Source organism: Malaclemys terrapin, chromosome 10 (genome assembly GCF_027887155.1).
Source record: "Malaclemys terrapin pileata isolate rMalTer1 chromosome 10, rMalTer1.hap1, whole genome shotgun sequence".
NCBI lineage: Eukaryota > Metazoa > Chordata > Testudines > Emydidae > Malaclemys > Malaclemys terrapin.
In genome coordinates, this window is record NC_071514.1 from 78,113,634 (window position 1) to 78,141,480 (window position 27,847).

At 47.8% G+C, this 27,847-nt stretch overlaps 1 protein-coding gene across 1 annotated transcript in view; it reads left to right on the plus strand.

Moving 5' to 3' along the window:
* The window catches only part of LOC128844289 (cytochrome P450 3A24-like), a 29,147-nt gene extending 6,013 nt beyond the window's left edge, over positions 1-23,134 (plus strand). The window contains exons 2-13 of the mRNA XM_054041877.1: positions 268-361; positions 1,756-1,808; positions 4,240-4,339; positions 6,061-6,174; positions 9,843-9,931; positions 10,880-11,028; positions 11,621-11,748; positions 12,724-12,811; positions 14,842-15,002; positions 15,690-15,916; positions 17,927-18,089; positions 20,087-23,134. Of these exons, the coding sequence (XP_053897852.1) occupies positions 268-361; positions 1,756-1,808; positions 4,240-4,339; positions 6,061-6,174; positions 9,843-9,931; positions 10,880-11,028; positions 11,621-11,748; positions 12,724-12,811; positions 14,842-15,002; positions 15,690-15,916; positions 17,927-18,089; positions 20,087-20,182 (1,462 nt within the window). The 3' untranslated portion in view covers positions 20,183-23,134. The remainder of the gene's footprint in view (positions 1-267; positions 362-1,755; positions 1,809-4,239; positions 4,340-6,060; positions 6,175-9,842; positions 9,932-10,879; positions 11,029-11,620; positions 11,749-12,723; positions 12,812-14,841; positions 15,003-15,689; positions 15,917-17,926; positions 18,090-20,086) is intronic.
* The last annotated feature ends 4,713 nt before the right edge of the window (positions 23,135-27,847 follow it).

A 27,847-nucleotide genomic window follows, 5' to 3' on the forward strand; every position in this document is an offset into this window, starting at 1 on the left:
TGACTATCTGGGCTTTAGTTGGGTGGAGAGGATTTTGCCATATGGAGAATGGCACAAGAAGGTAAATGTGCCTGCAACACGCTTATCCCCTTCCCATTAGGCAGAGAAAGAGAGAGACAACTAGACAAAGCCTTTGTACGTGCGGTCTCTCTCCATTAGTTCAGCAGTACCTAAGTGATGGTGACAGCTGTTGAAACCGTCAGCACAGAGGCCATTCACGTATAAATGACCTGTCGCTCATGTATTTGCTCTCTGTTTGCTCTGCAGTTATGGGATTTGGCCATACAGATTCTTTAAGAAGCTGGGCATTCCTGGGCCAAGGCCTCTGCCTTTCATCGGAACATTCCACGAATACCGGAATGTGAGTGGTGGGAGTTTGTGCTATCTGCCCATTCGGAGGATAATGGCTCTTAACTAACCTGTGGTCGTAGGGAGGGGGGTTGTCTCTGCCTTGCTCCTGTACAAAGGTTTAATAGGGGGTCTAAACCTGGTGTCTATAGGAGACTCAGGGCATATCTTCATGGGGACATTCAGGAAAGTTAAGCTGAATTAACTCAAGGCATGAATCTGAAGTTCCTTAAAGGCCACTTTACTCTGAATGAAAAACATCGACAGAGGGGTTTAATGTGTTTTAAATAACGCACTTTAAAGTCACCCCTTTAAAGTCACCCCTTTAGGTTACTTTAGGGTAAGTTAATTTATCTTTCCTGAGTGTTCCCGTGTAGATGTGCCCTTAGAGAGAATTGTATCCCAACCATGGGAGCAACTTGGCTTCAGAACTTTAGGAGAGGGGAATTGATGTCAAGTCTGTATTGTGGTTCCTAATTCACCATTGTTAAACCCTGGTCTATATTAATAGTTAGGTTGACATAGCTACACCAGTCGGGGTGTGAAAAATCCACACCCCGACTGACATACACCTCTACCCCGATATAATGCGACCCGATATAACACGAATTCGGATATAACACTGTAAAACAGCGCTCCGGAGGGGACGGCGGCGGGGCTACACACTCCAGCGGATCAAAGCAAGTTCGATATCACGCAGTTTCACCTATAACGTGGTAAGATTTTTTGGCTCCCGAGGACAGCGTTATATCGGGGTAGAGGTGTAGTTACACCAGCCTAACCACCCGTGTAGATGCAGCTGTGTCCAGGAAAGAATGCTTCAGTCAATGTAGCTACCATTGTTCTGGGAGGTGGCGTTGTTCCGAGTACAATCCCACTCAAGACCTCCAAGGTCTGGAGTGGGATTGTACTCGGAACAGCCAGCCCACCTCACTGCCCACGTCATTCCAAATGTTGTTACATTGACGCTTTTGATAATTACACTTTACACCTGAGGGCAGGAGAGATGTTTACTTGGGAGAAAGATACACGGTATGCCACGGGAAATGGCTTGTCCCTAAAATGCCCCTTAAAATAAAGCATTGACTCTTTTTTCATATGGTTTCCCTTATTTCCATCCAACAAAGATGGTCACCGTTAGTGGTGCCTTTAGGCCAGGTGGTTGGATTCATACTAAGGGGTTGTCTTCCCTGCAGAAAAAAAGGTGTGTTAGCTAACTCAAGTTAAGAACACACCCTTTTTGGCAGTTAAGACCTATCTGCACCTCAGGGCAGCCCACCTTTCTCTTCTGCCCACCTGACCCATCTCTGCCATTTATTTCTGGTTTGCTACGGAGAAACCCAAGCTGCGGCCCTCCTTTGCTCACTGTTTACCTGCAGACATCTAACCTCTGTCTCTCTCTGGCAGGGAATTCTGGATTTCGACAAGAAGTGTTTCCAGAAATATGGTAAAATTTGGGGGTGAGTTTTCCACTGAACAAAATCCCTAATTCATGGTGAGATCTGAGGAGCCCCAAAACATAACGATTACATCCTTTCAAAGGGCCATTGGTCATTGCAACCTCTTTTTCTCCACATAATGCTCTATCTTGGCATTTTAATTCCTGCTGCGGTAGGCTAGATCACAGGGGAAACTCAGGTTCACCAGTCTCAGTTCTTCTGTGCTGAAAATATGACTGAGGCTACTGGAGCACGCTGAGATCTTCCGCTTTGTCCTCAAAGGCTCTTTGTAATGGGGTGTGCTCATCTCGAGACTGCCCCCTTGTGTCAGGGTGCAATGATGCAGGGGTTTTCATCTTTAGCACCCCTGGCAGGCTGTCTGTCTTTGGGCACCATTCAGCCCCTCCAGCTGAGAAGTGACTAGTCCTAATAATAATAAATATCCAAGTGCAGTCCAAAGTCCCAGAGTCAGCCTGTCCTCTGGGAACTGTGCTCAACCCTTCCCTGGGGCTCCACTGCCTTTCTCCAGCTCTGTCCCACCCAACCTTAGTCTCCCTGAGGCCTCTAGCCACTAACTACACTAGCTACACAGCAAAGCAAAACCCGGGCCAGGCCACTCGGGGCTGTTTCATTGCTGTGTAGACGTCCAGGCTCGGGCTGGAGCCCAGACTCTAGGACCCTGCAGTGTGGGAGGGTCACAGAGCCAGCCCTGGTCAGCCGCAGGTTTTTCTTTGCTGTGTAGAGGTAGCCTAATAGTGCCCTTTGCCAGAGCCTGCTTGCCTGAACTCTCGCAGCCTGTTTATAAGGCCCAGGTGTCGACCCTCTGGCCGACAAGCTAGGATTGGATTATTACCCAGGTGGAGTGAATGTGCCCAACTACCCTTTAACCCTTTCACCCCTTCACCCTCTTCTCTTGCCCTTTGTTTCCAGTTGGGGTTGTAACGCTCAGATCAGTGTTGGGATGATGGCAGATAGTGCTCTGATCTTTTGTTTGCACAGCAGCTTAGTAAATAGCCCAATCCTACCCCCTCTGGGCCAGATTTGACACGGCCCTACAGCCCCTTGTGCCAGCTAGCCTGGAGCTAAAAGCTTGTAGGGTAGGCATGAGGCCCCCCAGGAATACCTCCAGCACAGGGAGCCCCTATATGTGGCTCTGACAGCTAGGCAGAGCTGCCCCCCTACAATCACAGGGGCATTCTGGGATATAGGGGCAGGCATAGCAAGGGTTGGAGGAGGCATGGCTGGGACCGGCCTGCTCCTGGAAGATTCAACTCCCCTGCCAACCCCCATAGGGGTCATTGTAGTAAGACACAAATTTGAGTGGCCCTCAGGGCTCCTGTAACCTGTGCTGGGTGTCCCAGGGAGGCACAAACTGCCTCTCTCTGTGCTCTCCCTTGTTCCTCAGCCACAGCACTGTCAGAGACGCCATTTCTGTCTGTGGAGTGCTTCCCCTTTCACCTAACCCTGAGAGAATGGCACCTCCGCTCAGTGCGGTCCAGACCTTACCCCTGTGCTCCGAGTAAGCCTTCCCAGCCAAGGAAGGGAGACCGTCTTTCCCCAGCTTTACAACCCACGCAGAAATCATGGTTTCTGGATCCCAAAATGAGCCTGGAGCCTTTGAAGTTGCCATTCTGTCTGGCCGGCTGCTGCTGCAGGTTTTTATCTTGTTTATCAGCTCCTCCTACAATCAGGGCATGAGCTACCTTTAGTCCTGATTGCCTCTTTCACAGTGTGGCCAGAAACGCAGGGGGCTCTCTCATCACATTTCCCTTAGGATCCTCTCAGAGGGAAATTGTTGCACAAAACTCTGAAACGTTTCATGAGCTCAAAACATTTTTAAAAGATAAAGTGCTTGAGATTTGTGAAATCTGAGACACGCACCTGCACCCCCGGCTCACCCACCCCTGGGCCCAAGCCTTGGATTTTAATGTTTTTCTACATACTTTGGTTAAAAAATCAGACGCAGCAGATGTTTGGGGTTTTTTCCCCCTCTGCTTTTCTGAGAAGCTGTGCAGAGAAATCCATTTTTCTTCCATTTGGGCTAATCTGGGCGGATGTATTAACCAATGGGGGAAACAGAGAGAGATCAGACAGCACAAACACAGTGAATCAATACAGTGATAATCAGCATCCCCCTGCCCAAACACACCCCACTTTGGCAATGCTGTTGTCAGCAGTGCAGATATTTGCTAGAAATGCTAGATATCAACGCTTGGAACTATTCTTCCACCCCTATTGCTTCTATTTACCGAGTCATAAAACAATTTCAGAATCGTATCCCTTTTGACGGGTTTTAGGGGAGTTTGCAGGGGACGGGATGCGGAGAATTGAGGCCCGTTGGTATTGGCACTGTAAATTAGTATGGGTGATTATTTATTCATGACTAAACCAAGACACTGCTGCTCTATCTGATACAAACATAGGACTGATTCAGAGTTTCTCTTTGGCCTAGATTTTTTGATGGCAGGCAGCCAGTCCTGGCTATTCTGGACCCTGTAATCATCAAAACCATCCTGGTGAAAGAGTGCTATACCCTCTTTACCAATCGCCGGGTAGGTACCCAGTATAGGGCTTTCCTATGCCGACCTGATGCAGCATGTGTGTGGTGGGAAGGCAGGGTTTCTCAGAGCAATGCAAACTTTCAGTAACACGGGCTGCTCCCAGGACAGGCCTGGGTAGGGTTACCATAATCCAGCAAGCAAAAAAGAGGACGGGAGGAGCCCCGCCCCTGTCCTGCCCTAGCCCTGCCCCATCCTGCCCTAGCCCCACCCCTGCGCCTCCCACTTCCCCCCCTCAGAACCCCCAACCCTCCCCCTACTCCTTGTCCCCTGACTGCCCCCTCCTGGGACCCCTGCCCCTAACTGCCCCCCAGGACTCCACCCCCTACCTAAGCCTCCCTGCCTTTTATCCCCTGACTGCCCCCTCCTGATACCCTCCCCCCATCCTAACTGGCCCCCTAGGAATCTACCCCCTACCTGTACCCTGACTGCCCCAACCCTTATCCACACCCCCACCCCCAGACAGACCCCTGGGACTCCCACGCCCCATCCAACCACTCTCCACCCCTGACAGCCCCCCCCAAAACTCCCGACCCATCTAAACCCCTCTGCTCCCTGTCCCCTGACTGCTCCAATCCCTCTCCCCACTCCTGCCCCCTGACAGCCCCCCCCCAAACTCCCAAACACCCCCCCCCGCTCCTTGTCCCCTGACTGCCCCCTCCTGGGACCCCTGCTCCTAACTGCCCTCCAGAACCCCACCCCCTACCTAAGCCTCCCTGTTCCTTGTCCCCTAACTGCCCCCTCCTAAGACCCCCCCCAACTGCCCCCCAGGACCCTACCCCCTACCTGTACCCTGACTGCCCAAAACCTTATCCACCCCCCCCAGAAAGCCCCCCCCCCCCGAATTCCCGACCCCCCCCCATTTCTTGACTGCCCCCTCCAGAACCTCCCTGCCCCTTCTCCGACCCCCTGGCCCCCTTGTCGTTGGCCTTTCTTCACCTAATGTCTCGGTGAACTTGCTCAGGAACTGCCTGAGCCGCTCGTTGGCACGCTGGGCAGCAGGGGAGGAGGAGCGGGGGAGGAGCTCCAGACTGCCGGAGCCGATCTGCGAATGCAGGGAGGGAGGGAGGGAGTGATTTCTGCTGCAGGGGGGAGGAGGGGCTCTGTCTGGCTGTCGGAGCCCCATGTAAGTGGCACCATCCGGCCGGCTGCCCTGTTAGCCGCGCGCGCTCGGCATGGGGGGGGGAGTCCGGACATTTACAAATTCCCCCCGACGCTATTTTTAGCTTAAAAAGCCGGACATGTCCGGGGAAATCCGGACGAATGGTAACCCTAGGCCTGGGAGACAGGACACCTGCGTCCTATTCCCGGCTCTGCCATTGACTCACTGTGTGACTGTGGGCAAGTCACACGTCCCATCTCTGTGCCTCAGTTTCCCCATTTATAAAACAAAGGTAATGATACTGACCTCAGAGGGGGTTGTGAGGCCAGGTTGATTGATATTTGGAGTGGTTCAGTTCAAATATACTGTAGCATTGCATACAATTCATTGCTTCACCCACCAGGCAGGGCAAGGTCTTTGCTTCCATATTGCAGTAGTACCATAATGGGCTTGATCCTAGAGTTTCCTGGTGCAGGCAGCAGGGGTCCCATTGCTAAGGCGTTGTGGGCACAGTCAGTTTCGTGATCAGGACGGCCATGTGAAGGTGCTGGTTGAAATCCTACCACAATGCATTGTATAAGCAGGTACCTTTTGCTTTATTCTCCCCCTTTAGATCTTTGGTCTAAGTGGAGATTTGGAGTCTGCCCTTACGATAGCTACAGATGAGCAGTGGAAAAGGATTCGCACTGTGCTCTCTCCAACGTTCACCAGCGGGAAACTAAAGGAGGTGAAGTCCAGATTACATTAATAGTTCCGGTTTGGGTCAGTGGCTTGAAAGCTATTTGGATTTGGTGCCTGAATACAGAGCCACCTGGAAAATCATCTTGCTGTGCCACTCATCCCCTTACTATACTCATTTGCCAAAAGGGCCTCTGCCTACCCATCCTTATGTGCATTTCCACAACATGATGTTTTTTCAGTCAGGATGAGGGTGGTGGATTTTTCCCCATTCTGCCCCTCATCATGGCCTCTCATCCTTACTGAGAGTAAAGAACTGACCTCTGGGGAAATGAAATGGCTACATTCTCTTTCCAAGATTTGCCATACTAGGGTATGGCAATCTGTTGCCGGGGATCCCACCATTGACCTGAGATTTCTTCTTGCTGATCCCTCTTCACAATGAGGACAGCAGCACAATGGGTAGATCCGCAGTCGGAGCGCTGGGGGTGTGATTCCCAGCTCAAGGAGACATATTCCTGCCAGCTGTGATCCAGGTAGCATGCTAAAAATAGAGTGTGGCCGTGGGACCATGGGTGGCAAGACAGGTTAGCCACCCCAAGTTCGTGCCCATCTGAGATAATAGGTACATACTCTGTCAGCCAGCCCCTCCTGTCACTCTCATCACCACGGCTTGTTACCCGCACACTATAGAGCACCTCACCTTTACTTTTCCGTGGGCACAAGGGGTTAATATACTCACCCCGCCCTTACCCACTTCTTAGGCTCAGGGAGTATTCTTCTGCAGGTTTGTGGGGCCTTTTACCAGTGAAAGTGCCTAACACGGTAATATCCTTAACCTCTATTTATTAACAGTTACCAAAACTGAATACACACACTAATAGGGTGACCAGATAGCAAGTGTCAAAAATCAGGATGAGGGTAGGGAGGTAATAGGTGTCTATATAAGAAAAAGCCCCCAAAAGCAGGACCGTCCCTATAAAATCAGGACATCTGGTCACCCTACACACTAAGCATATATGCTCATCACTCCCAATAAGGCAGATGAATTTTTCCTGCTGGCCAGTCAGGGTCAGATCATCTGTGGCTCCAGCTTCTGCACAATATAACTGGCAGGGTGTTGAGATCTGGCAGCTCTGATTTTGGGCCGTGTCCTGCAGTTAGGTTCCAGAGAACTTCCTTTTGGACCCCAGTTTATATAGTGAAACTTGAGTCCGGCTTAGCTGTACCATAACCAATCATTTTGAACTAAAGTACTACCAAACAGTATTTTTCACCAATCACAACCCATTACGAAACAATTCTTTAACCAATCACATCCCACCACCTTAGTTGATTTAAATCTTGCAAAATTAGTTATTGAACAGAAGGAAACAATTAAAGAATCAGAGACCCTGCAGCTAAACAATAGAGAAGTATCAGAGGGGTAGCCGTGTTAGTCTGAATCTGTAAAAAGCAACAGAGGGTCCTGTGGCACCTTTAAGACTAACAGAAGTATTGGAGCATAAGCTTTCGTGGGTAAAAACCTCACTTCTTCAGATGCAAGTAATGGAAATTTCCAGAGGCAGGTATAAAGCAGTATGGAGATAACGAGGTTAGTTCAATCAGGGAGAGTGAGGTGCTCTGCTAGCAGTTGAAGTGTGAACACCAAGGGAGGAGAAACTGCTTCTGTAGTTGGATAGCCATTCACAGTCTTTGTTTAATCCTGATCTGATGGTGTCAAATTTGCAAATGAACTGGAGCTCAGCAGTTTCTCTTTGGAGTCTGGTCCTGAAGTTTTTTTGCTGTAAGATGGCTACCTTTACATCTGCTATTGTGTGGCCAGGAAGGTTGAAGTGTTCTTCTACAGGTTTTTGTATATTGCCATTCCTGATATCTGATTTGTGTCCATTTATCCTCTTGCGTAGTGACTGTCCAGTTTGGCCAACGTACATAGCAGAGGGGCATTGCTGGCACATGATGGCATATATAACATTGGTGGACGTGCAGGTGAATGAGCCGGTGATGTTGTAGCTGATCTGGTTAGGTCCTGTGATAGTGTTGCTGGTGTAGATATGTGGGCAGAGTTGGCATCGAGGTTTGTTGCATGGGTTGGTTCCTGAGTTAGAGTTGTTATGGTGCGGTGTGTGGTTGCTGGTGAGAATATGCTTAAGGTTGGCGGGTTGTCTATGGGCGAGGACTGGCCTGCCTCCCAAGGTCTGTGAAAGTGAGGGATCATTGTCCAGGATGGGTTGTAGATCACTGATGATGCGTTGGAGAGGTTTAAGCTGAGGACTGTAGGTGATGGCCAGTGGAGTTCTGTTGGTTTCTTTTTTGGGTCTGTCTTGTAGCAGGAGGCTTCTGGGTACACGTCTGGCTCTGTGGATTTGTTTCTTTATTTCCTTGTGTGGGTATCATAGTTTTGAGAATGCTTGGTGAAGATCTTGTAGATGTTGGTCTCTGTCTGAGGGGTTCACCTGCATGTCCACCAATGTTATATATGCCATCATGTGCCAGCAATGTCCCTCTGCTATGTATATTGGCCAAACTGGACAGTCACTACGCAAGAGGATAAATGGACACAAGTCAGATATCAGGAATGGCAATATACAAAAACCTGTAGAAGAACACTTCAATCTCCCTGGCCACACAACAGCAGATGTAAAGGTAGCCATCTTACAGCAAAAAAACTTCAGGACCAGACTCCAAAGAGAAACTGCTGAGCTCCAGTTCATTTGCAAATTTGATCAGATCAGGATTAAACAAAGACTGTGAATGGCTATCCAATACAGAAGCAGTTTCTCCTCCCTTGGTGTTCACACCTCAACTGCTAGCAGAGCACCTCACCCTCCCTGATTGAACTAACCTCGTTATCTCCATACTGCTTTATACCTGCCTCTGGAAATTTCCATTACTTGCAATAGAGAAGTACGGGACCATAAAATAATCCAAAATAATTTGAAAAATAATCCCAAAAAAGTCTAGCCATTTTGTTTTGACATTTTTGAAAAGTTTTGATTTTTTTTGTTTGAAATGACTTTTCCTTTAAAAGCTTCCTTTAATTTTTTTTTAAGTTTACAAATGGTGAAAATCTAAATGAAACAATTTGATTTTGTCAAAATGAAACATTTTGTTCAACCTGAAATGAAATGTTTTTCAACTGTTTGGTTTGCCAAATATTTTTTTAAAACAAACAAACAAACAACACCTTTTCAGTTTGACCCAAAACAGTTTTTTCCCCTCCTCCCAATTTTTAGGAATTGCCCCCAAACCAGAAAAAAACCCTATTTGCCCAGCACTAAGAGTGGGTGCTTGACTGCTGGTGCTTTCCACACTGTAGCCGGGAGATGAACTACATGGGTTTCTCAATCCTTTTCACCTATGCTCTCCCTTCAGGGCAGACAGCTACAGAATCTTCCTGTGTCACTGATGGACGGCACTCCATTGGCCTTTGCACCATGTGATGCTTTCTGGAGGGGAAGCTGGGTGTGTTGTGGTGGGGACCCCTTTTTAGTTCACACCCAGATGATTCTGTGGAACAACTACAGAGATAAGAGCAACCCTGTTTTATCCCCAACCATGTCTGATCCCTGGCTGTAATGATGCCCCCCTCAAACCAGAGTGTTGATCATTATGAGGGGACAGCCAGCATATAGCAATGCTGAGTTACCTAGCGGTGACCCTGCCTCAGGATCCAGAAGGTGTCTGCAATGCCTCGTGCTTTGGTTTGCATTTCAGATGTTTCCTCTCATGAATCGCCATGGAGAGATTTTAGTGAAAAACATCCAGAAGAAAGTGGATAACGACGAATCCCTGGAAATGAAAAGGTGAGTAGCTTTGTTGGGTTGGCAGGAAAGAGCCTGTGTTCACCACAGGTGTGGGGAGCAAGTCTTTGGAGTTCAAAGGTAGCCCCAGCCACAGAATTTGGTTTGGCTCTAGCTTGCCCTAAGCATGCTGCACATTTCATCTCTGTGAAGTATAGCTGAGTTGGAGAGGCTATGACAGCCTTCACACAGCATCTTCCACTCGAGACAATGCCCATCACACTGTAAAGATGTGTTTACCTTTATTTAAAATGCACATGGATAGTCTGATGCTTCCACAATAGGGACCAGGCCCCCACAAAGATATTTCTACGTTCCCACTTTTCTCCCCCACCTTTCCTGAGATGTGACATGGAGACAATCTCCATAACAGTCCTGCTCATGGCACATTTCTCAGTTGCGTGCTGCCTCTCTCTGCCCGGATCAGACAAGACCAGTTCTAGTCACTACACTTCTGTGGTTTTGTCATTCTACTAGCTGTTGTGGGATGGGGGGAAGGGGCAGAGTCTTGTTGGGGATGGGAGAAATCAGGCCCATCCCAGGAGCATGACAAACTGCAGAAGGGGAAAAAGGCATTTTAAGGTAATTTTAACAGTCGCTTTTAGAGATGAGAGGTGCTTGCTCTCAAATGCTGATGGAATTTAGAGCATGTTCTTTGCTACCCTGTACTGCAGTTCAGCTCCATCCACCTACCGTCCAGTGTGCTGGGCTCATAGAGAGAGAGATTGAGGGCAATTTAGTCATAAAGGGAACTGGCAAAAACTGGGGAAGTGTGTCCTGTTCATATCCAAACTGGGGCAAGGACTCGATTTTGATAGGACCAAGGTTCCAGGCTTTTGGAGGTATTGAGTCCTTGAGCAGGGGAAGTTCTCCGTGCTGAGGATTCTCCCTGGGATGATCCCCTAGTCCTGCTGAGTTTCTCGCATTCATTTTCTCCACCTCTCTCCTCAGCATCTTCGGCGCCTACAGCTTGGATGTGGTGGCCAGCACTTCATTTAGTGTGAACATCGACTCTATGAACAACCCCAACGACCCCCTGGTCGCCTACATCAAGAAGTATCTCTCATTCAATTTCTTTAACCCACTGCTCCTGTCAGTAGGTATGAGGATCCTACACACCTAAAGACTCAGATTCCTGGATTAGTGCCTTAGGGCCTGTGTACCCTATCTCCCATCATCTCCTTGGTGATTTCAGGGTCCCCTTCACTTTTCAGGAAGTGCTCAGCCCCTTGTAGGATCAGGCCCCCAGGCAGGTTTGTAAAGATACTTATATAGAGAGATTGTCCCCCATTCTTTTGGCCAGCTCAGTCTGCAGTACCCAGCAAAATAACTGGATGCAGAGGAAAGATGGAGAACTTTTATTCCCTTGGCAGGACAACTACACTGAATGTGGCACCACAGTTGGCTAAGTAGAGGGGTAAAAGTCAGGAGATTCTCAAGTGAAATTCCCACCCACCCCACAACCGTGGGCTCCTGTTATCCCTCTTGACTGGGCGTCTGAACTAGGTGAAGTAAATTGGGAGTCACCAGTTGTCATTAGAGCCAGAAGCACCAGAAAAAGGTGATTTGGCAGGCTAGTTGTTCTTGGCGAGTAGCCCAGACCCTGCTCCCTCTCCCGCTGTGCCTTGGAGCTCACATCTTACTGCAGTCTGTTAACAGCGAGGGGAACGGTTTTGTTTCTCTCCTTTTCAGTGATGTTCCCCTTCCTCGTGCCAGTGCTGGAGAAGATGAACGTGAGTCTGTTTCCCTCGGGATTCCTGGACTTTTTCCTCAACATCATCCAGCGCATCAAGAAGGAGCGGCAGAAGAACGACCACTCGGTCAGTCTGGCCCACCTCGTCTTCCTTATCATGCATGCGCTCGCTCCGAGAGTATGACTACACTGGAGCTGGAGATGTCATTTCCAGCTCCAGGAAACAGACCCAGGCCAGCTCTGATCGAGCTTGTGTGCTAAAGATAGATGTGTGGCTGCAACGGCGCAAGCAGCAGGAAGGCCTAAGCACCCCAAGTGGAATTCTATCTGAGAATCTAGGTACGTTCTCAGGTGGCTAGCCCCTCCCGCTGCTCATGCTGATGCAGTTGTAGTTCTATTTTTAGCACGCGAACGCAATCGGAACGAGCGCGGGTATGTCTCCTCCCACTGGAAATTGCGCCTTCAGCTCTGGTGTAGACATATCCTCTGTGGGGAAGATGTCTGAGCCCGTCCCCAAAGGCGACACTCCATACTAGCTCTCGGTTTGCCAAATTTGGGTGAGACTGGAAAAATGTCCTGCTCAGGCTTCCATGAGAAGAAAATCATTCCCTTGCTCAAAATGGGTCTCCAGCCTGCACCTTAAGGAGCCTCCTAGCCACCATGCTTTGAGGGCTTCCTTCTCATCCTCCTTATGCTGTTGGACTGACGGAGGAACTGGGACTGAAGCATCAGAGGGGAAGCCTGTGCTGGACTAGCCTTTCATTCCACCCACTGCTCCTCTGAGGGTGCATCTACCCAGCACACAAAGGTGTGATTATAGCATAGCCCACACTAGCTTTAATTTAGTTAGCATGGGTAACAGTAGTGAAGATGTGGCAGCATGGGCTTCAGTGCAGGCTAGCGGCCCCAATACAAGCGTGCAGGGAACCCTGGGTATGTACTCAAGGTGCTAGCCTGCGCTGAAGTCCATGCCACCATGTCCTTACTACTATTGTTACCTGTGCTAACTAGATTAAAGCTAGCACGGGCATGCCTACCTGCACTGCAAGCACACCTTCATTTGTGCTGTAGATCTGCCCTGACTCTGTCCTTCCATCCCCAGGACCGGGTGGATTTCCTGCAGCTGATGGTTGACTCGCAGAGCTCAAATGGCAGCTCTGAACCTAATAAGACGACACACTCCTATAAAGGTAAGGCTGCAGGCCCCTCCTCCTCCCAGCCACTAGCTGGGATGTTTCATATAGAGTTTTGGAGGGGCAGGGTTTTAGTACATGTCAGTAGGATGACCAGAAATGCCTCCCCTGCCACCCCCGCCAAAGCAAGTTCTGTGCTTTCCGGAAATGCATGCTGTGATCTGGATCTCTCTCGGAAATAGAGAATTGAATGCCAACAGCTGGAGTTTCAGAAATGCTGAGCACCCACAATCCCTACTGAAGCCAATGGGAGTTGTTGATTCTCAGCACTCTTGAGAATCAGAACAGTAATGATGTGTGCTGCATATGAAATGGGACAGAATCAAACCTAATGAGCTAGAAGCAAATCCCGAGGCACTTAATCAACCTAACTGGAGATTTCCCGGTGTGAAATCTGAGCCATCAAACCATCAAAGCCAGCAGGGCAAATGACTCAGGATTTGGCCCTAGGTGCTCCTAGTTACTATAATTAATATCTCTCTCTATATCTCCTTACTTCTCTGCCCTTGCCCTTGTCTCTTGCCACGTCCTCCCATACTCTGCCAATGACATTAGCCTTGATCACTCACCTGTCTGTCATTCCCATCGCTCTTTTCATCCCGTCTTCCTCTGCACATGGAACGCCCTCCCTGGAAAACCAATAACTACTCTGCCTTCCTGTATGCCATTCGTCAAGACCCTATATAAGAAACTCAGCCAGCAGTAAAAGGGAGGCCAAGGGTAATTGTAGCGAGGCAACGACTCACTGGCACGGCGCCTCCTGCTGGTCGTCTTGGGAATTAGTTCTTGTACAGCCCAGAGAGCCCTCTGCAGGCCGGTGTCTCGCCTGCCTTAGGGCCCCCGTGTCCCTCCCGGACCTCGGTGCCCCTTACCCTGGGGTTCTGCCCACTGCAGTACCCCCACTCTGGGTCTCCCCTCCCAGGAGAATCCCTACCCCTCTACACCCACCTTGCCTCAGTCGTCATCTAGCCCCCGCTCACTGGGGCAGACGGCAGTCTGTCATGGCCACTCATCACTGGCAAGCGGGTAGGACCAATTGCCTCTGCCTATCCCCAGGCTGTAGCTCTCCTGCCCCAGTACCTCTGCTCCAGTTCAGGTACCTTGCTCCATGGCAGCTAGCCCTTCTCCCTCCAGGGCTGGAGAGAGACTCCTCCAGCTCCTGGCCCCCGGCCCTCTTATCATGGCCAGCTGGGCCCTAATTGAGCTGGCCACAACTGTGGCTGCTTCCCCCAGCTGTTCTCACTCTTCTTATTTCAGGAGCCAGGTAACCACCCCGCGACAGTAATCAAAGAGAGTTCAGATGTCGTGGTTATATTTTAAAACAATGCATAATCAAGTATAAAAATGTGTGTCATATAAGTAAAATTTGTACATCGTTTTATTTTATCCCTCTCCTTAGTTTGTAAGCTCTTTGGGGCAGGTGATTGTACAGCACCTTGCACGATGGGGCCCCAATCCTGACTGTGGCCTCTGACACTTTGCAGTAGAATTGTTAAATAATAATTATTGCAGAGTGCTGCCAGCGTGCTTAGCACAGTCCAGACCTTCCCTCAGGAGATTGCAGTTCACCTCAGAGCCTAGGGGAGAATTTCAGACATCTGTCCACCTATAAATATCTCTGTTACGTTCTTATATTTTCAAACACTCTATGGAGCAGGAGTGCAGTTCCGCAAACCCTCTCCAGAGCAGGGGCTCTCCTACGCCTGCTCTTCAGGTTGCTGTGTTGCAGCGAATAAACTCAATGGGCCTGTTTCCCATCTCACGGACGTGGATGTGACTCAGTTGATTTTAATGGAGTTACTCCTGATTTACACCAGGGTGAGAGGGGAGTCAAGTCCACCACTTGCCGCTGTTGCTTATTGGATTCTAGAGGGGTTAACCCACGTCAGATGGACCTTTCGCTGTTGTGGTGAAAAGATCAGCAAAGGAACTGTAGTAAACCCAGGCATAGGGCTCTCATCTGAGCTGGTCAGTGTATAGAAGGGAGGCTTCACCCTCCCTGTGTGCTTTCATTCCTCTTTTTCCAGCTCTGTCTGACAAGGAAATTATGGCGCAGGCCCTTGTCTTTATCTTAGCTGGTTATGAGACCACCAGCTCCACCCTCAACTTCCTCTCATATAACCTGGCCACTCACCCCGACGTGCAGCAGAGACTGCAGGAGGAGATTGACGCCGCTCTTCCCAACAAGGTCAGAGGGGTTTGCAGGGCTCTGGGTCCAGCAGACGCACTCTGGTCGCTGCTGGGCGGGGGCTGAGCTCAACCTGGGTGGAAGGCGGAGCATCTGTTCTGTGCATAGGAGGTTTCCCCACCAGGGCTGTCAATCCTACACCATGCACTATTGTGACCAAGGCTTCCTTTGGCCATAGTATCCCAGTCTTTCGATAGCATCTGGGTGAATCAGGGAGCAGAGACGTCTATGGAAGTTCCCTCGTGCGACCTGCCTGTCTGTGCCAGGGGGCACCTGGAATGGCAGGGCAGGACCAAGGACGGGGATTGAGGTCATTCCCTGGTGTCCATCTTAGACAACCTCTGGATTGGATGACACAGGCAGAGGCTACTGAAGGGGAACCTGGATACAGGAGCCTCATTGAGCCCACATCTGCAAGACGGGGCCTAACTAGCCCCAGTTTAATCTTGGCATCCTGATGCTGCAGTATTTAAAGTAGCAGCCCTCTGGGTCAGCACTGTACCAGAACCTCAGCCTCATGCTAGAGGGCGCTGTCCTGCTGGAGGTGGACATGACGATTTGCCCCCGGGTCCCATCGTCATCCCGATCTGTTTAGCATGGCTATTGTGCATATACGCAGCCAGGCAAGCCCTCAGATGGCCTCCTCTGTACCTGAAAATCTGTTTCCCTCTGCCATTCCCTCCCCAGGCTGCTCCCACCTACGACGCCATCCTGCAGATGGAGTATCTCGACATGGTGGTGAACGAAACCCTCAGGCTCTTCCCCGCAGGTGGGCGGATCGAAAGAGTCTGCAAGAAAACCATTGAGATAAACGGAGTGACCATTCCGAAAGGCACCGTGACACTGATCCCAGCCTACGTGCTGCATCAGGACCCGGAATACTGGGCAGAGCCGGAAGAGTTCAGGCCCGAGAGGTAAGGGCCAGGGAGAGGGAAGATGTGCTGCTTCCTCCTCTCTGTGAGTGAAAATGGCAGCGAAAATGGGGGAAGCGTGACTATAGCATTTAAATGAGGCATTTATTAATGTCTGACATCCAGTCCTAGCGTTGCCGCGCAGGGAGTTTTATGATCTACATCCATAAACTGTGCATGGAATTTAATTAACTGTATTGAAGAAAATGACACTGAAACCAGTGCTCAGCCGCTATAACTCTGAGGGGTTTATGGCCAGACATTAAAGCAAGAGCAATAGGGTGACTGGCACGGTGCCATGCAGATCAGCAATGGAAGGGCAAAGGGGTGTAGAAAATAAAATTTAATTTTCCAGTTCACGTTATGAATGTTCCCTGCTCAGGAATTACTGATGGGTCAGACCCTGAGAAATGAGGCAAGAATCTGATGGAATTAGGTGGCCTAACCCTCACTGGATTGCAAAAGGCCCAGCAGCTATTCTGAGTTGGCACAGAGAGCCAGGAATAATTCTCTCTCTCAATAATGATATTAAGTGCTGACATTTATATAGCAGTCTTCATGCGAAGAGCCCAAACTCTACAAACTATTGCAGACTAATCCCCAGTCATTGAAATGCACCCACCTCTGGGGTGAAACAGGGCAGCTGTTTAACAGTGCATGACAGCACCAGGCCAAAGTTTAGAAGATGTGAAGAATAACATGTCCAGCTGAAACTGCATGAGGAATCTTAGACAGATGAAATGTAATTACCCAATTGGATTTACGCACAGTGATGAGAACTGTGCTAGGTGGCCAACTCTGCTTTAGTATCAGATACATAGCTGGCAAGTGATACAACTGATGGCAGATAGCACCACTCAGGAGGGGACAGCATTAGAGATGAGACTGAATAACGTAAAAATGACTAAAGAACTAGAAGTTCCGCACAAGTTACTCTGAAGTCAACTTAGCCTCTTTGTGATGCGCTCCAAACAGCTCTCCCAAGCCAGGCATGGTAGGGCCACCTCAGCAGTTGGATGGGTGAGCTCCAAGGAACACCTGACATTGTGTGTGTGTGCTCTGGGAAGCGGTGTTGGGAATTAAGTAGGTGTAACACGTTCCTCTGGGTCAGCACTGCATATGTACCTCAGACTCAAGCTAGAGTGCTGGCCTTCTGGAGGTACTGTTGGTTCAGATGAAGTGTAAAATTGACATTTTGTCCACTTGTGTGATTAATGTTCCCATGCTGCTTTTCATAAGAGTACGGGTATTCTAGCTAAATTCCAGCCTGGGATATTGTAATCTACCTAGCCTACCTTTCCCCATTACAGTTAGATATAGTATTCGTCTTCACTTCCTAGTCTAAGCATTTGTGTAGTGTTGTTGTCTGCCGTTAAACAGCTGCTCTATTCTACCCCAGAGGCTCTATTTCAGTGGTGATTGCAGTGAGCCTTATCTAGTTTGTAGACCCATTTAAATCTGTGAAGTACTTTGGAATGGAATGTGCTATAAAAATATAAGTTGTCATTTTGACTTAGGATTATTTAAATGTTTCACTGGCAAAGCTCTTTTATTTCACTGATCCTGTCCGGTTTGCAGCACAAAGAAAGAATATCTCTTCTCTTCTGAGCGGCACGTCTCAAAAGCTAGCTCTTGTACAGACCAGACAGGGAGAGACCCTTGCTCTGTTTGTCCATTTATTTGGTATAAGAAGATCTAGAGCTGGTTTTTGTGATATGGACTCTGGGTTTAGTTTCTGGGACGAGAAGGATTTCAACTTCAGTTCTGAGAACAGAGTTACTCTGAAATCACTAGTATATTCTAGGACTTCCTGCTCATTTGAAGGCCCTGAAGATATACAGCAAATTCTAGGCACCAGCATGGAAGTTGTACGGTGATGGAGGAACATGGGAAATAGATGAGTTCTGATTGAAATATGCAAAACAGGCCTTTGCCTCCTCCCAATCCCTTGAGCATGCCAAAGGACAGGTCCTGAGACAATAACTTGTTTCTTCATTTCTCTGATTGGAACAGGTTCAGTAAAGACAACAGAGAGAGCATTGACCCCTACATTTTCCTGCCCTTTGGAGCTGGTCCCAGGAACTGCATTGGAATGAGGTTTGCTCTTCTCAGCCTGAAAGTGGCCATGATTGTGCTGTTGCAAAGGTTTTCCTTCAGAACCTGCAAAGACACCCCGGTGAGAATCCAGCCTTGTATCTGTATCATTTGTTTTACTTCCTGTGATGGTCTTCGCTCGTGGGAAGTGTTGCCTAGTGGTCAGGGCTTAGGCTCTTCGATATTGGGAGATCTTATATAGATGAGGCAAATTCTTCAAACTACCTCCTTCCTCCTGTCAGCATGTCCTCAGTCTTGCTTGGGCTTCAGATTCATACATGTACTGATTGAGCAAGGCACTCAGAAAGTTGGAGATGGTGCAATTTATATTTGACATAAAGTAGGTGCAATTTGCTATTTGAAAGTATATGTCAAATAATCCCTGCTGTAAGCTCTTTGTCTGTAACTGCTTTGGGAAAAGTTTGTTCTGTTCCCAGCTAAGTGAGTGTTATTCTTAGGTTTTCAGGGCAGGTTCTTACAATTTCAAATTCTAAGTTTGCTTTCTGTGAATATTCTACAGCACTCCCGTAAAATGTGCCGTTTCCAAGGACGTCATTGTCCATGAGCTTGTTTGCTGGGGGAAGATGAGCCCAATGGCCAGGAACATGCTCAAACCAGATTTGTTTTAAAAATCAAACAGATATTTGCAGAAGTTTTTCTTGGCTGTGAGTGCTCAGCTCTAAACTCTACTGACCTGAGCTGTAACTGAACTGTTAACTTGGAGGTGAAAGACTGTAGCAGCCCATTAACAATCCACTGACCTACCCAGCCTCCCCTGAGTCTAAAGACACTTTTCTAGTCCTGAAATGGATCCGTTTCATTTAATTAGAGGAAGACTAGTTAAATATGTATCATATCACTAATGCCAGTAGCTTTATGTAGCTCTTCCAGCTTGCCCACCAAAATACCACTCCAAAATATATGCTCAAAGAGACTGCTTTCCCCTTGGGCTGAGTGATGCAGGCTGTACTGAGAGCCAAACTTCAGGCATCAGGAGGTTACTCAGGATTCCTGGTATGAGCCCGTAGGAAGCCTGAAGCAACCTGTTGCGTTGTTGATGTTGTCTTGTTGGGAAGGAGGATGCTGGGTATCCTGCTTGAACTGGTGAATCTCAGCAGCATTGAATCCCCTAAGAGCTAGACAGGGAAATAGACCATGTCCTACCCATCCTCTGCAAGTGCAAGACTGTTCCCAGCACTACATCCTCTGTTGCTCTATCCAGACTAGTTTTAAAAGTCTCCTGGTTCGATGTTTCCAGCCTGTCCCTGGGACAGACAGTTTCACTGCCTGGTGCCTCTCACTGACAGGAAGTTTCTCCGGCTATTCAGTCTGATAATCCTTTCTTCGTTTCATTCCATTACTCCTGCATGTCACATACAATACCTCTCCCGCCTTAGCGTTTACACTTATCAGCTATTAACAGACTGCTACCATGTCCCTGTTTAGTCATTGCTCAGCCAAGATTTACCTCATAAAACCTATCCTTGTATGTCCAGCTCCCTCATCCGTTGTGTGGTTCTCCTTTGAGCTCCTCCCTATATATCAATATCTTAGGGGGCCAGAATTGAAGGCAATATTGATCCTGCTACTGGAGAACATTATACCTGTACTGCACCCAGGGCCGGCTCCACCTATTACCCCCACTCGCGGGTCCTAATTTTCCATACTTGCTATCTGGTCACCCTAAATGGGTGCTTTGTAGGGTATGTCCACATTTGGAGCTGGCAGATCAAGCACTCTCTGAGCTAGCATGCTAAAAATAGTGTGTAGCTGCTCTGAGTGTGTCCCCGTCAGAGACCCTAGGTATGTACTCAGGGCAGTTAGCCCCTCCTGCGGTTCATGCTGCCATGGCTACGTTCTATTTTTTGCATGCTCGCTTGATGACAGCTAGCGCCTGTATGTCTGCTCAAGCTGGGAATCACAACCCCACACCGACGTGTAGACAACATGCCCTTAGTTGTTCCCAGGGCATTGGGCTTTTGTCAGAAAAGCCTGGGAGGGGTGTAATGTCTGCTGTGTCCCTTTATAGCTCTCTGCATTCACTAGCTTTCTTTTGATTTTTCTCTACTAATGGTGAAGATCCCTCTGGTGCTGGACACGAAGGGTTTCTTGCAGCCCAAGAAGCCAATCATTCTGAAGATGGTCCCCAGAACCCAGGTTGATCCAGAAGAGTAAAAGAATTTTGCAGCGGATCAGAGGCTGCTGTGAGCTGCTCCTTCCGCCCCACTCGTCTCTCTATCACTCCCATGAGAATAGGAATGAGCCATGTAAAACTGCATAGAGAAAGTAAAAGCAATATCTAGAAAAAGCCCCAGCTGTCATGAAAGCAGGGCCTTGTGAATATACAGCACACCAAATTTTAATCGGAGATTGCGGATGGCTTTTCTAGCAAACAAACCCACACAAAGTACAGGCTGAGCAGAGTTCAATTTTTACAAAGCAATAACAGAGACCCTGGCCTGTTTCTGATTTATACCAGGGACCCCTTTACACTGTTCGGACAGTCTAAAGGGACCTTTAAGGGTCTGCACCCGCTTTCAGGCCCCCTTACACTGCCAGAGCAGGGCTTAGCGTACATGAGAATCAGGCCTCCCGGCGTTGGGACAAAAACGGTGTCACCTCCCATCTGGCTAGACTCAGCCAAAGTTGAGGTTGTTATGACTCTGTATAAAAATCACATGCCCCAAGTTAGTTTACAATGCCGCGTGGGTAGACGTACCTGAGCTAGCTTTAATCTCACTAGCAGTGAAACCAGAACCACCCGGGCTGTACAACCGCACCTGGGGACACTAGGTGTGTACTCAAGCAGCTAGCCTGTGCTGCTGGAGTGTCATTATTTTATTTGAGCTAGTTCAAAGCAAGCTCGGCTATGATTACACATGTCACAGTCACACTCTTGACTACTGCGTAGATGTACGCTTAGTCTATGCTATGACACTACAGTGGCATGGCTGCAACTACACCACTGTAGCCTCATCATGTAGACGCTTCTGACATCAATGGAGGGGGGTTTTCTGACAATGTAGGAGGTAATCCACCTCCCCGAGAGGGAGTGCAGCTGAAGCCTGACATGAGTGATTGATACATGGAGGGGGAGGCCCCATTCTTTGGAAGATAGCATTAGGAAGATAAATGAATCATCAGGCTGAAAACAGGACATTTGTGCTAAAACAGGACATTTGTGCTAAATAAGCGAAGTAAATAGGTTAGTAGGCTAAAAAGACAGAATGTCAGAACCAGCTGAGAGAAGAGGAAGAACACCCCAGGAACTGTTTGCTATGAACTAGATAGCAAGGGACAAAATAAGTTAGGAATGTAGAGATAAGGTAAAGAGGAAGTCAAAACATAGGCAGCATGTGGACAGATGCACGTGGTACAGGGATTGGTCTCGGAGGGAGCTGGGTTGATGAAGGAATTCTTCCATCTGCCAAACCATGTCTACACTGGAGGTTAGGATGGCTTAACCATAGTGGTCAGGAATTTTTCACACCCCTGAACTCCGTAGCTAGGTCGATCTACCTTTTAAGTGTAAACCAGGCATCAGACATCAAAGAGCCTTCTGCCCTCAATGGCTATGTAATCTGGTGCTACAGCAGCACTGTCTCTGTCAACTGTCAATGCATCAGAGATCTCTGCTTGGTTTGAAAGACTTATTGGTGCTGTTTCTGACCCTAGTCCAAAGACACTGCCAGTCTTCTGGGCGATCTGATGCTTTAGAAGGAGAGGTCAGGAGGATCTCTCTCTCTTAGCAGCGGTCACAGTTCATAGAATATCAGGGTTGGAAGGGACCTCAAGAGCTCATCTAGTCCAACCCCCTACTCAAAGCAGGACCAATCCCCAGACAGATTTTTGCCCCAGATCCCTAAATGGCTCCCTCAAGGATTGAACTCGCAACCCTGGGTTTAACAGGCCAATGCTCAAACCACTGAGCTATCCCTCCCCCCATGTGAGGTTTCCTTCCATACATTCCCCTTACTGAAGCTTTGCTTCTGCTTGGTTGCGTCACACCAGTGTAGCTACACGTTGCAACCCCCTCAGAGTAGATGCTGCACCACGGCAGCTTACCCTGGAACTTGACTGGGATAAGCTGCATTGATGCCAACCCCATTTTGTAGAAGTGCAGTGTGTCCACACTAAGGGTCTGCCCCAATGTAAATACATCAGTGCTACACTGGTGCAAATTACCCTAGTCTAGATGAGTACCCCTCGTATCATGACCATCACCCTTTTAGCTGAGCACTGGCTTTGAGACACCATTCACACTGCTAGGTTCAGCTGCATTTATGAAGCTTTTTGGATATTGGGCCCTGCTCAGCAATTTTATTCAGACATTGTCAGTCTCTTCTGGCACTTCAATTGAAATCACGGTGTAGAGCAAATTGCCCATATGTGACTGGTGCTGCCTATTTTGTCCCCATTCCTATTTCTTGCCAAATTGGCCCTGTCTGTCTTCTGGTTTTACAACCCCAGGAAGGAGGTGACATCCCGGGCTGTTTTCCTGGATCACGTGATGCTGTAGCGTTATGGCTCTGTCAGGTGTTAAAGTGACCACATCCTTGCAGGAAATAATGCATGTGACCAATTTCTAGGGCTGACTTGGCTAGATTCTGGTATGTTTTTAGGTGACTGTTATTACTAAAGACTTGCAAAATGGCTCAGCTTGCAGATGAGTTAACTAGAGCAGCGTAGGTATAAGCAGGTACCATGTATAAGCAGTAATTTGCTAAGTGGGAGTGAAGCATATCATGTGTTCTTTTTATTTGTTTGCTTATTGTATCCAGTGGTCTCCTGTGAGAGGGATTCTTTACATAGATATTAGCCCAGTTATGACTTTCTAACTTTGTTCTCTATTATTCCATTTTGTAACTTTGATTTGAATTGTAGTATTACGGCAAGGTGCAGTGCTGGGAAAGCCCTTGGAGTCCTGGAGGACTTGGGTTTGGAAGAAGGATGTCTCTCTCTCTTGGATACTGAGAGCAGAGAAGGCTCACTGGACCTTGTCATTCTTAAATTCCAAATGAGCATAATGCTGAATGCTCTGTATCATAGGTGCTGTGATTTCATATTTACTAATCCAAAAAGTACTAATAAAAGGATAATTAAAATAAAAATCAACATAATTCCTTATCATTTGCACTGAGATGATGCCAACATCTGATTCCACTCCTCGCTCTTCCACACACAAATCAATCCTTTTCTAGGACAGTGTCCGTGCAGTTCACAATCTCGTTACATCTCCCAAACTCAGCAGGGTGGGGCTTTGTCATTAGCTAGATGGGAGACTTCTAGGGAAATCCCTGGTGTTGCAGGAAAGTTACATTAATGACTGAGATGGGGACCCTCTTCCCTCTGAGTCAGGAATGAGCAAATACCCTGCTATGAATCAATGAACTACTGGAGGTGCCATCTTTTAAATGAGATGTAAAACCAAGCTCTTGACTTTCTGCGATCTGATCCCTTGGCACTTTTCACAAGAGTACAGCGTTCTAATTATCGTATCCTCTCCAACTTGCAAATTAGCTCGTCATATTCTGTGATAAAATACATTTCACATCCTTTTACAAAATGTATGGCGCATTATTTCTGTGCACTATTTAACAGCTGCCATGGTTTTCCCTAAAAGTGGCTGCATTTCAGAGTGGGAGAAGTGATTTCTATATAGGCTTTACAATCTGTAACATTTGTGATGCACTTAGGGATTCCTGTGCGATGGAAAATCATTATTATAATCAATCTTTACTGTAGAACACAAAGCATTAGAGCATTATGTCAGCAGCAGAAAGAGCCACTTCTGGCTGCAGCTTAGAAACACAGATCCTAAAATTGGATACTTCTGACTCCTATTAACCAACAGAAATACACCAATCCATCGGAAAAGGCTGGGTAAAGCTCTGGAGACTGTCTAAATGGCTTTTATACCAACCATCAATTTTAGGAGCTATCTTCTACTAGTGCGTATTCGCTATCCAGGACCACACATGTTATTTTCTCTATACTTGTATCCTTGTGGAATTTGGTAGAATGCTACATTAGGGAAACATAACATGCTTTCTATACAGGATGACATTCCCAATATAGGGCTTTCCTTACCTAGAGAAGGGAGATAGAGGAAGATTTATTTTTTTAATTTTCGGGGAGCCAGCTATGAACCGGGAGAGAGAACACTGAAAGTACGGACATGGATTCTGACATCTGAGGTTACTGCTGCCACCTTTTATGTTTCATAATCCTCAGTGATGCAACGTCCTGCTGCTGCGTCTACCTGAGAGCAAACACCTTTCTATATTTTAAGCTCTTTCTCTCTTCTCTCTTAAATATATGGCACGTGCAGCTAGACCAGCAAACACTGAGAGGGAGCCCAAGCAAGGCTCAGCCCTCAGAAGGGAGAGCAAAAAGGGAGAATCCACTGACTCTGTGATGCCAAGACTCAGGAGGTTCTCTGGTCCGTGTCTTGAGAGGTGCCCCAGTCTGTCAGATGGAACAGTAGCGGGACCCAGTATTGCAGTTCAGGAAGAAGAGCTATGAATTAATAACTCAGCTATATTTTGCTGTCTGCTGCACAGAAAGCCACATCCCAACCAACCATGTTCAGCTACATGTCCAACATCTTTCAAAGGGGCTTTGAGAACAGCAAAGGCGCTTTCCACTCACTCCATTGCTATGTTGGGTTAAGTCACATGCATCATAACTAAGCCAAACACACTCCTAGGTATAAAATACAACCTTTCTGATAAGATATTTCAGGATAGTCAGTTTCTTTCTCTCTCTCTCTCAAGCAAAGCATCACAACAATATGGTAATATTAGTAATATACAGTTCAGAGCCGTAACTAGATATTTTTGCGCCCGAGGCAAGAATATAAAATTGCGCCCTCCCCCAGGGCTGGCTCTTCGGCGGCAATTCGGCGGCAGGTCCCTCAGTCCCTCTCGGAGGGAAGGGCCTGCCGCCGAATTGCCGCCGAAGAATGAATGAAGCGGCGGCGGTAAAGCTGCCGCTTAAGCGCCACCAATCACAGCTTTTTATTTTCTCCGTCGCTTTCGGCGCCCCTCGGCTTTGTGTGTCCGAGGCAAGTGCCTCACTCGCCTCGCCCTTGTTACGGCACTGATACAGTTTACTTTTCTGGGCGTGTCAAAGGAGTTCTGCCACTCTGATCGCCATTCAAAGCTGTGTTCGTACCCTGACAACCTAACTCTGCATTATTACCACTGGTTCAGCTTACAGTTTCCACAGTTTTGTTCATGCAACACAGCTCTACACATGGAGAATTGGATGGTGAAACGCACTGTCTCTTGGTCACAATGCATTTGCACTGAATTCAAACGATGTAATAACAGAAGAAGTGCTGATATCATGTGGGAAGCTTTAGACTGAATTTAACAGGCTTTAAGAATAAACCTGCAATCACAGGATGTTACCCTCTGACAGCTGCTGGGGCTTATATGAAATGACTCCGTGGTTTCACTCAAGTTAGTTCTCAGCGGATATGTGTTCATGTCACACAACCAGCAGCAGTCACTTTGCTGAAGGCAAACGGTGTAACTGTGCCTCAGTGGGTCACAACTGAGAATGCCAAATTCAGGCCAAACTGCTGAGAAATAGGGCAGATACACCCCAAGACTGGTGGTTAATACCCCATAGGATATACCAAACCAGCAACAAAAGTAAACATCTGTTTCACCACACTGGCTAACAAGAAGTCAGGAAAACAGTTTCCTTAGGTATTCCAGTCCTTGTATCACCACCAAAAATCACTGGATTTAAAGTTGAGTGGTTCTTTAAAACCAGTCTCATCAAACAAAAGGTTCTTCTGATCCCAAAGGACCAGCCACACACCCGGGTCAATATATAACTTAGATCTTACCCAAAAATCACGCTGATGCCAATTCTTTAGTATCTAAAGGTTTGTTTATAAAAAGAAAGAAAGGTGAGAGTTAAAATTGTTTAAAGGAATCAAATACATACAACAATTGCAAAGTTCTTGGTTCAGGCTTGTAGCAGTGATGGAATAAACTGCTGGCTTAAGTCAGGTCTCTGGTTGTTTCCAAATTATTGGAAGGTCCTCAGTCCCTTGGTTAAAATGCTCCCATTAGTATAAGCCCATAGTCCAAAGGCTTGAGCAGGAAAGAGGCAAAATGGAGGTGTTTCCAGGGCCTTTTATAGCTTCTGCCTTGTGGAGGGAAACCCATTGTTTCAAACAAAGCCCTCAGCATAGCGAGTGGAAAATTACAGGTAAAAGATGGAGTTTGGAGTCACATGAGCGAGTCACATGTCCATGCATGACTTCGCTTAGTCATGGCGGGAGTCATTACCTATACCTCAAAGGTTCACAGGAAAGTCCATTCAGGTTAGATGGGCGTCTTCCATTGTGAGTTAAATGTTCTTTTGATGGGCCACTCAATTTAAATAGTCACTCCAAGATGTGCTGGCTAACTACCTTGTGGGTGTTACCCAAGAGCAAACATTTGAAATCCAGGTACAGAGCCAAGGCGCATAACTTCAAATACAAAAATGTTACATGAATACAAATAGCATAATCATATTCAGCAAATCATAACCTTTCCACAGACACCTTACTTGACAACCTTTGTACATTATTTATTGCAAGTATATAACAGTGGTAGCAACAATGATCTATGTGGTCATATTATAATCAGATAACGTCACACAGGGTAAAGCTTGAATGAAGCAGAACCTGGGGTGAGAGGAGACAGGGACTCAAGGAGGGGACACAAGGGGGCATGAGGAGGAATAGACTGAGAGGGACAAAAACCTGAGGGGGAGCAGGGTCTTGTGGCATGACCTTGAGATCCCTCCAGCTATCTTTTTCCACTTGGACTCTAGGATTTGAGCTGGGGGCAGTGCGTGTGTACACCGCACACCGTGAGCTGGGGGCAGTGCGTGTGTACACTGCACACCGTGAGCTGGGGGCAGTGCCTGTAACACCGTGTGCAGCACCGAAAGAGTCAAGTCAGTTTTACTGCGATAGAAGACTACTCGCCCCAAGATTTTCCCATATTTCTGAAAACACTCCTCACTGAAGTTCACAAACCCCTGCAAGAAAGTGCGGGAGGGGAACTGGGGTTATGAGCAGGGTTAGCTAACAGACCTGTACCAACAAGGGGGTGTAATTATTCAGTCAGCACAAGGGTTGTGCTGCTTTAACACTGGAAGCCTCATGTAAGTCACTTTACCGTACTCTAGGCACATTTCAAAGGAAGGCAGGGGTCTTGGCCCAGGAAGACCCAATTTCTTGACGAAAACGAATGCCCAGATCCCATACCTGCAAAGAAACGAAGAAAGGTTTGTGTGAAAGGTGAGCTACAGTATTATAAGAAGTAGAATGTTGTGTGGAACCACTGGATTGCCATATAAACTTGGGAAGCTGGAAACTCGGGCTGCATTCCCAGGGAGGGGTTTCCCCTCAGTCAATGCCAGTCGCTTAGCAATGTGTGGAATTACCTCAGACCTGGGGTGGGGTGGGGCGGTTAAATCTGATTTTATTATTTTTAGGACATAGGTAATGTAACTGGTATTTTATAGTGCAGGAGAATGTGCACACCATGTAATCAGTCATTAATCACTGCATAAAGAGCTAAAAAACGCAGCCCAGTTGATCCACGCTCATCTCTCTGGTCTGCTCATGTGTTTCAGGCAGTGTGAAAGGAGTGGCCATTTGACTGGCAGTTGGTTCAGTGCTCTGTTTATGTGCAACTGGCAGCATAGGAGTGATGGGTGGGAGGGGGAGGAGGAGGGAGTGGACTGCTAGCAACATTGGCGTTTGGGAAGGAAAAAGAAGGGGAAAACTGGATCAGGTGGGAGGGAGGGAGAAAAATGGGAAGA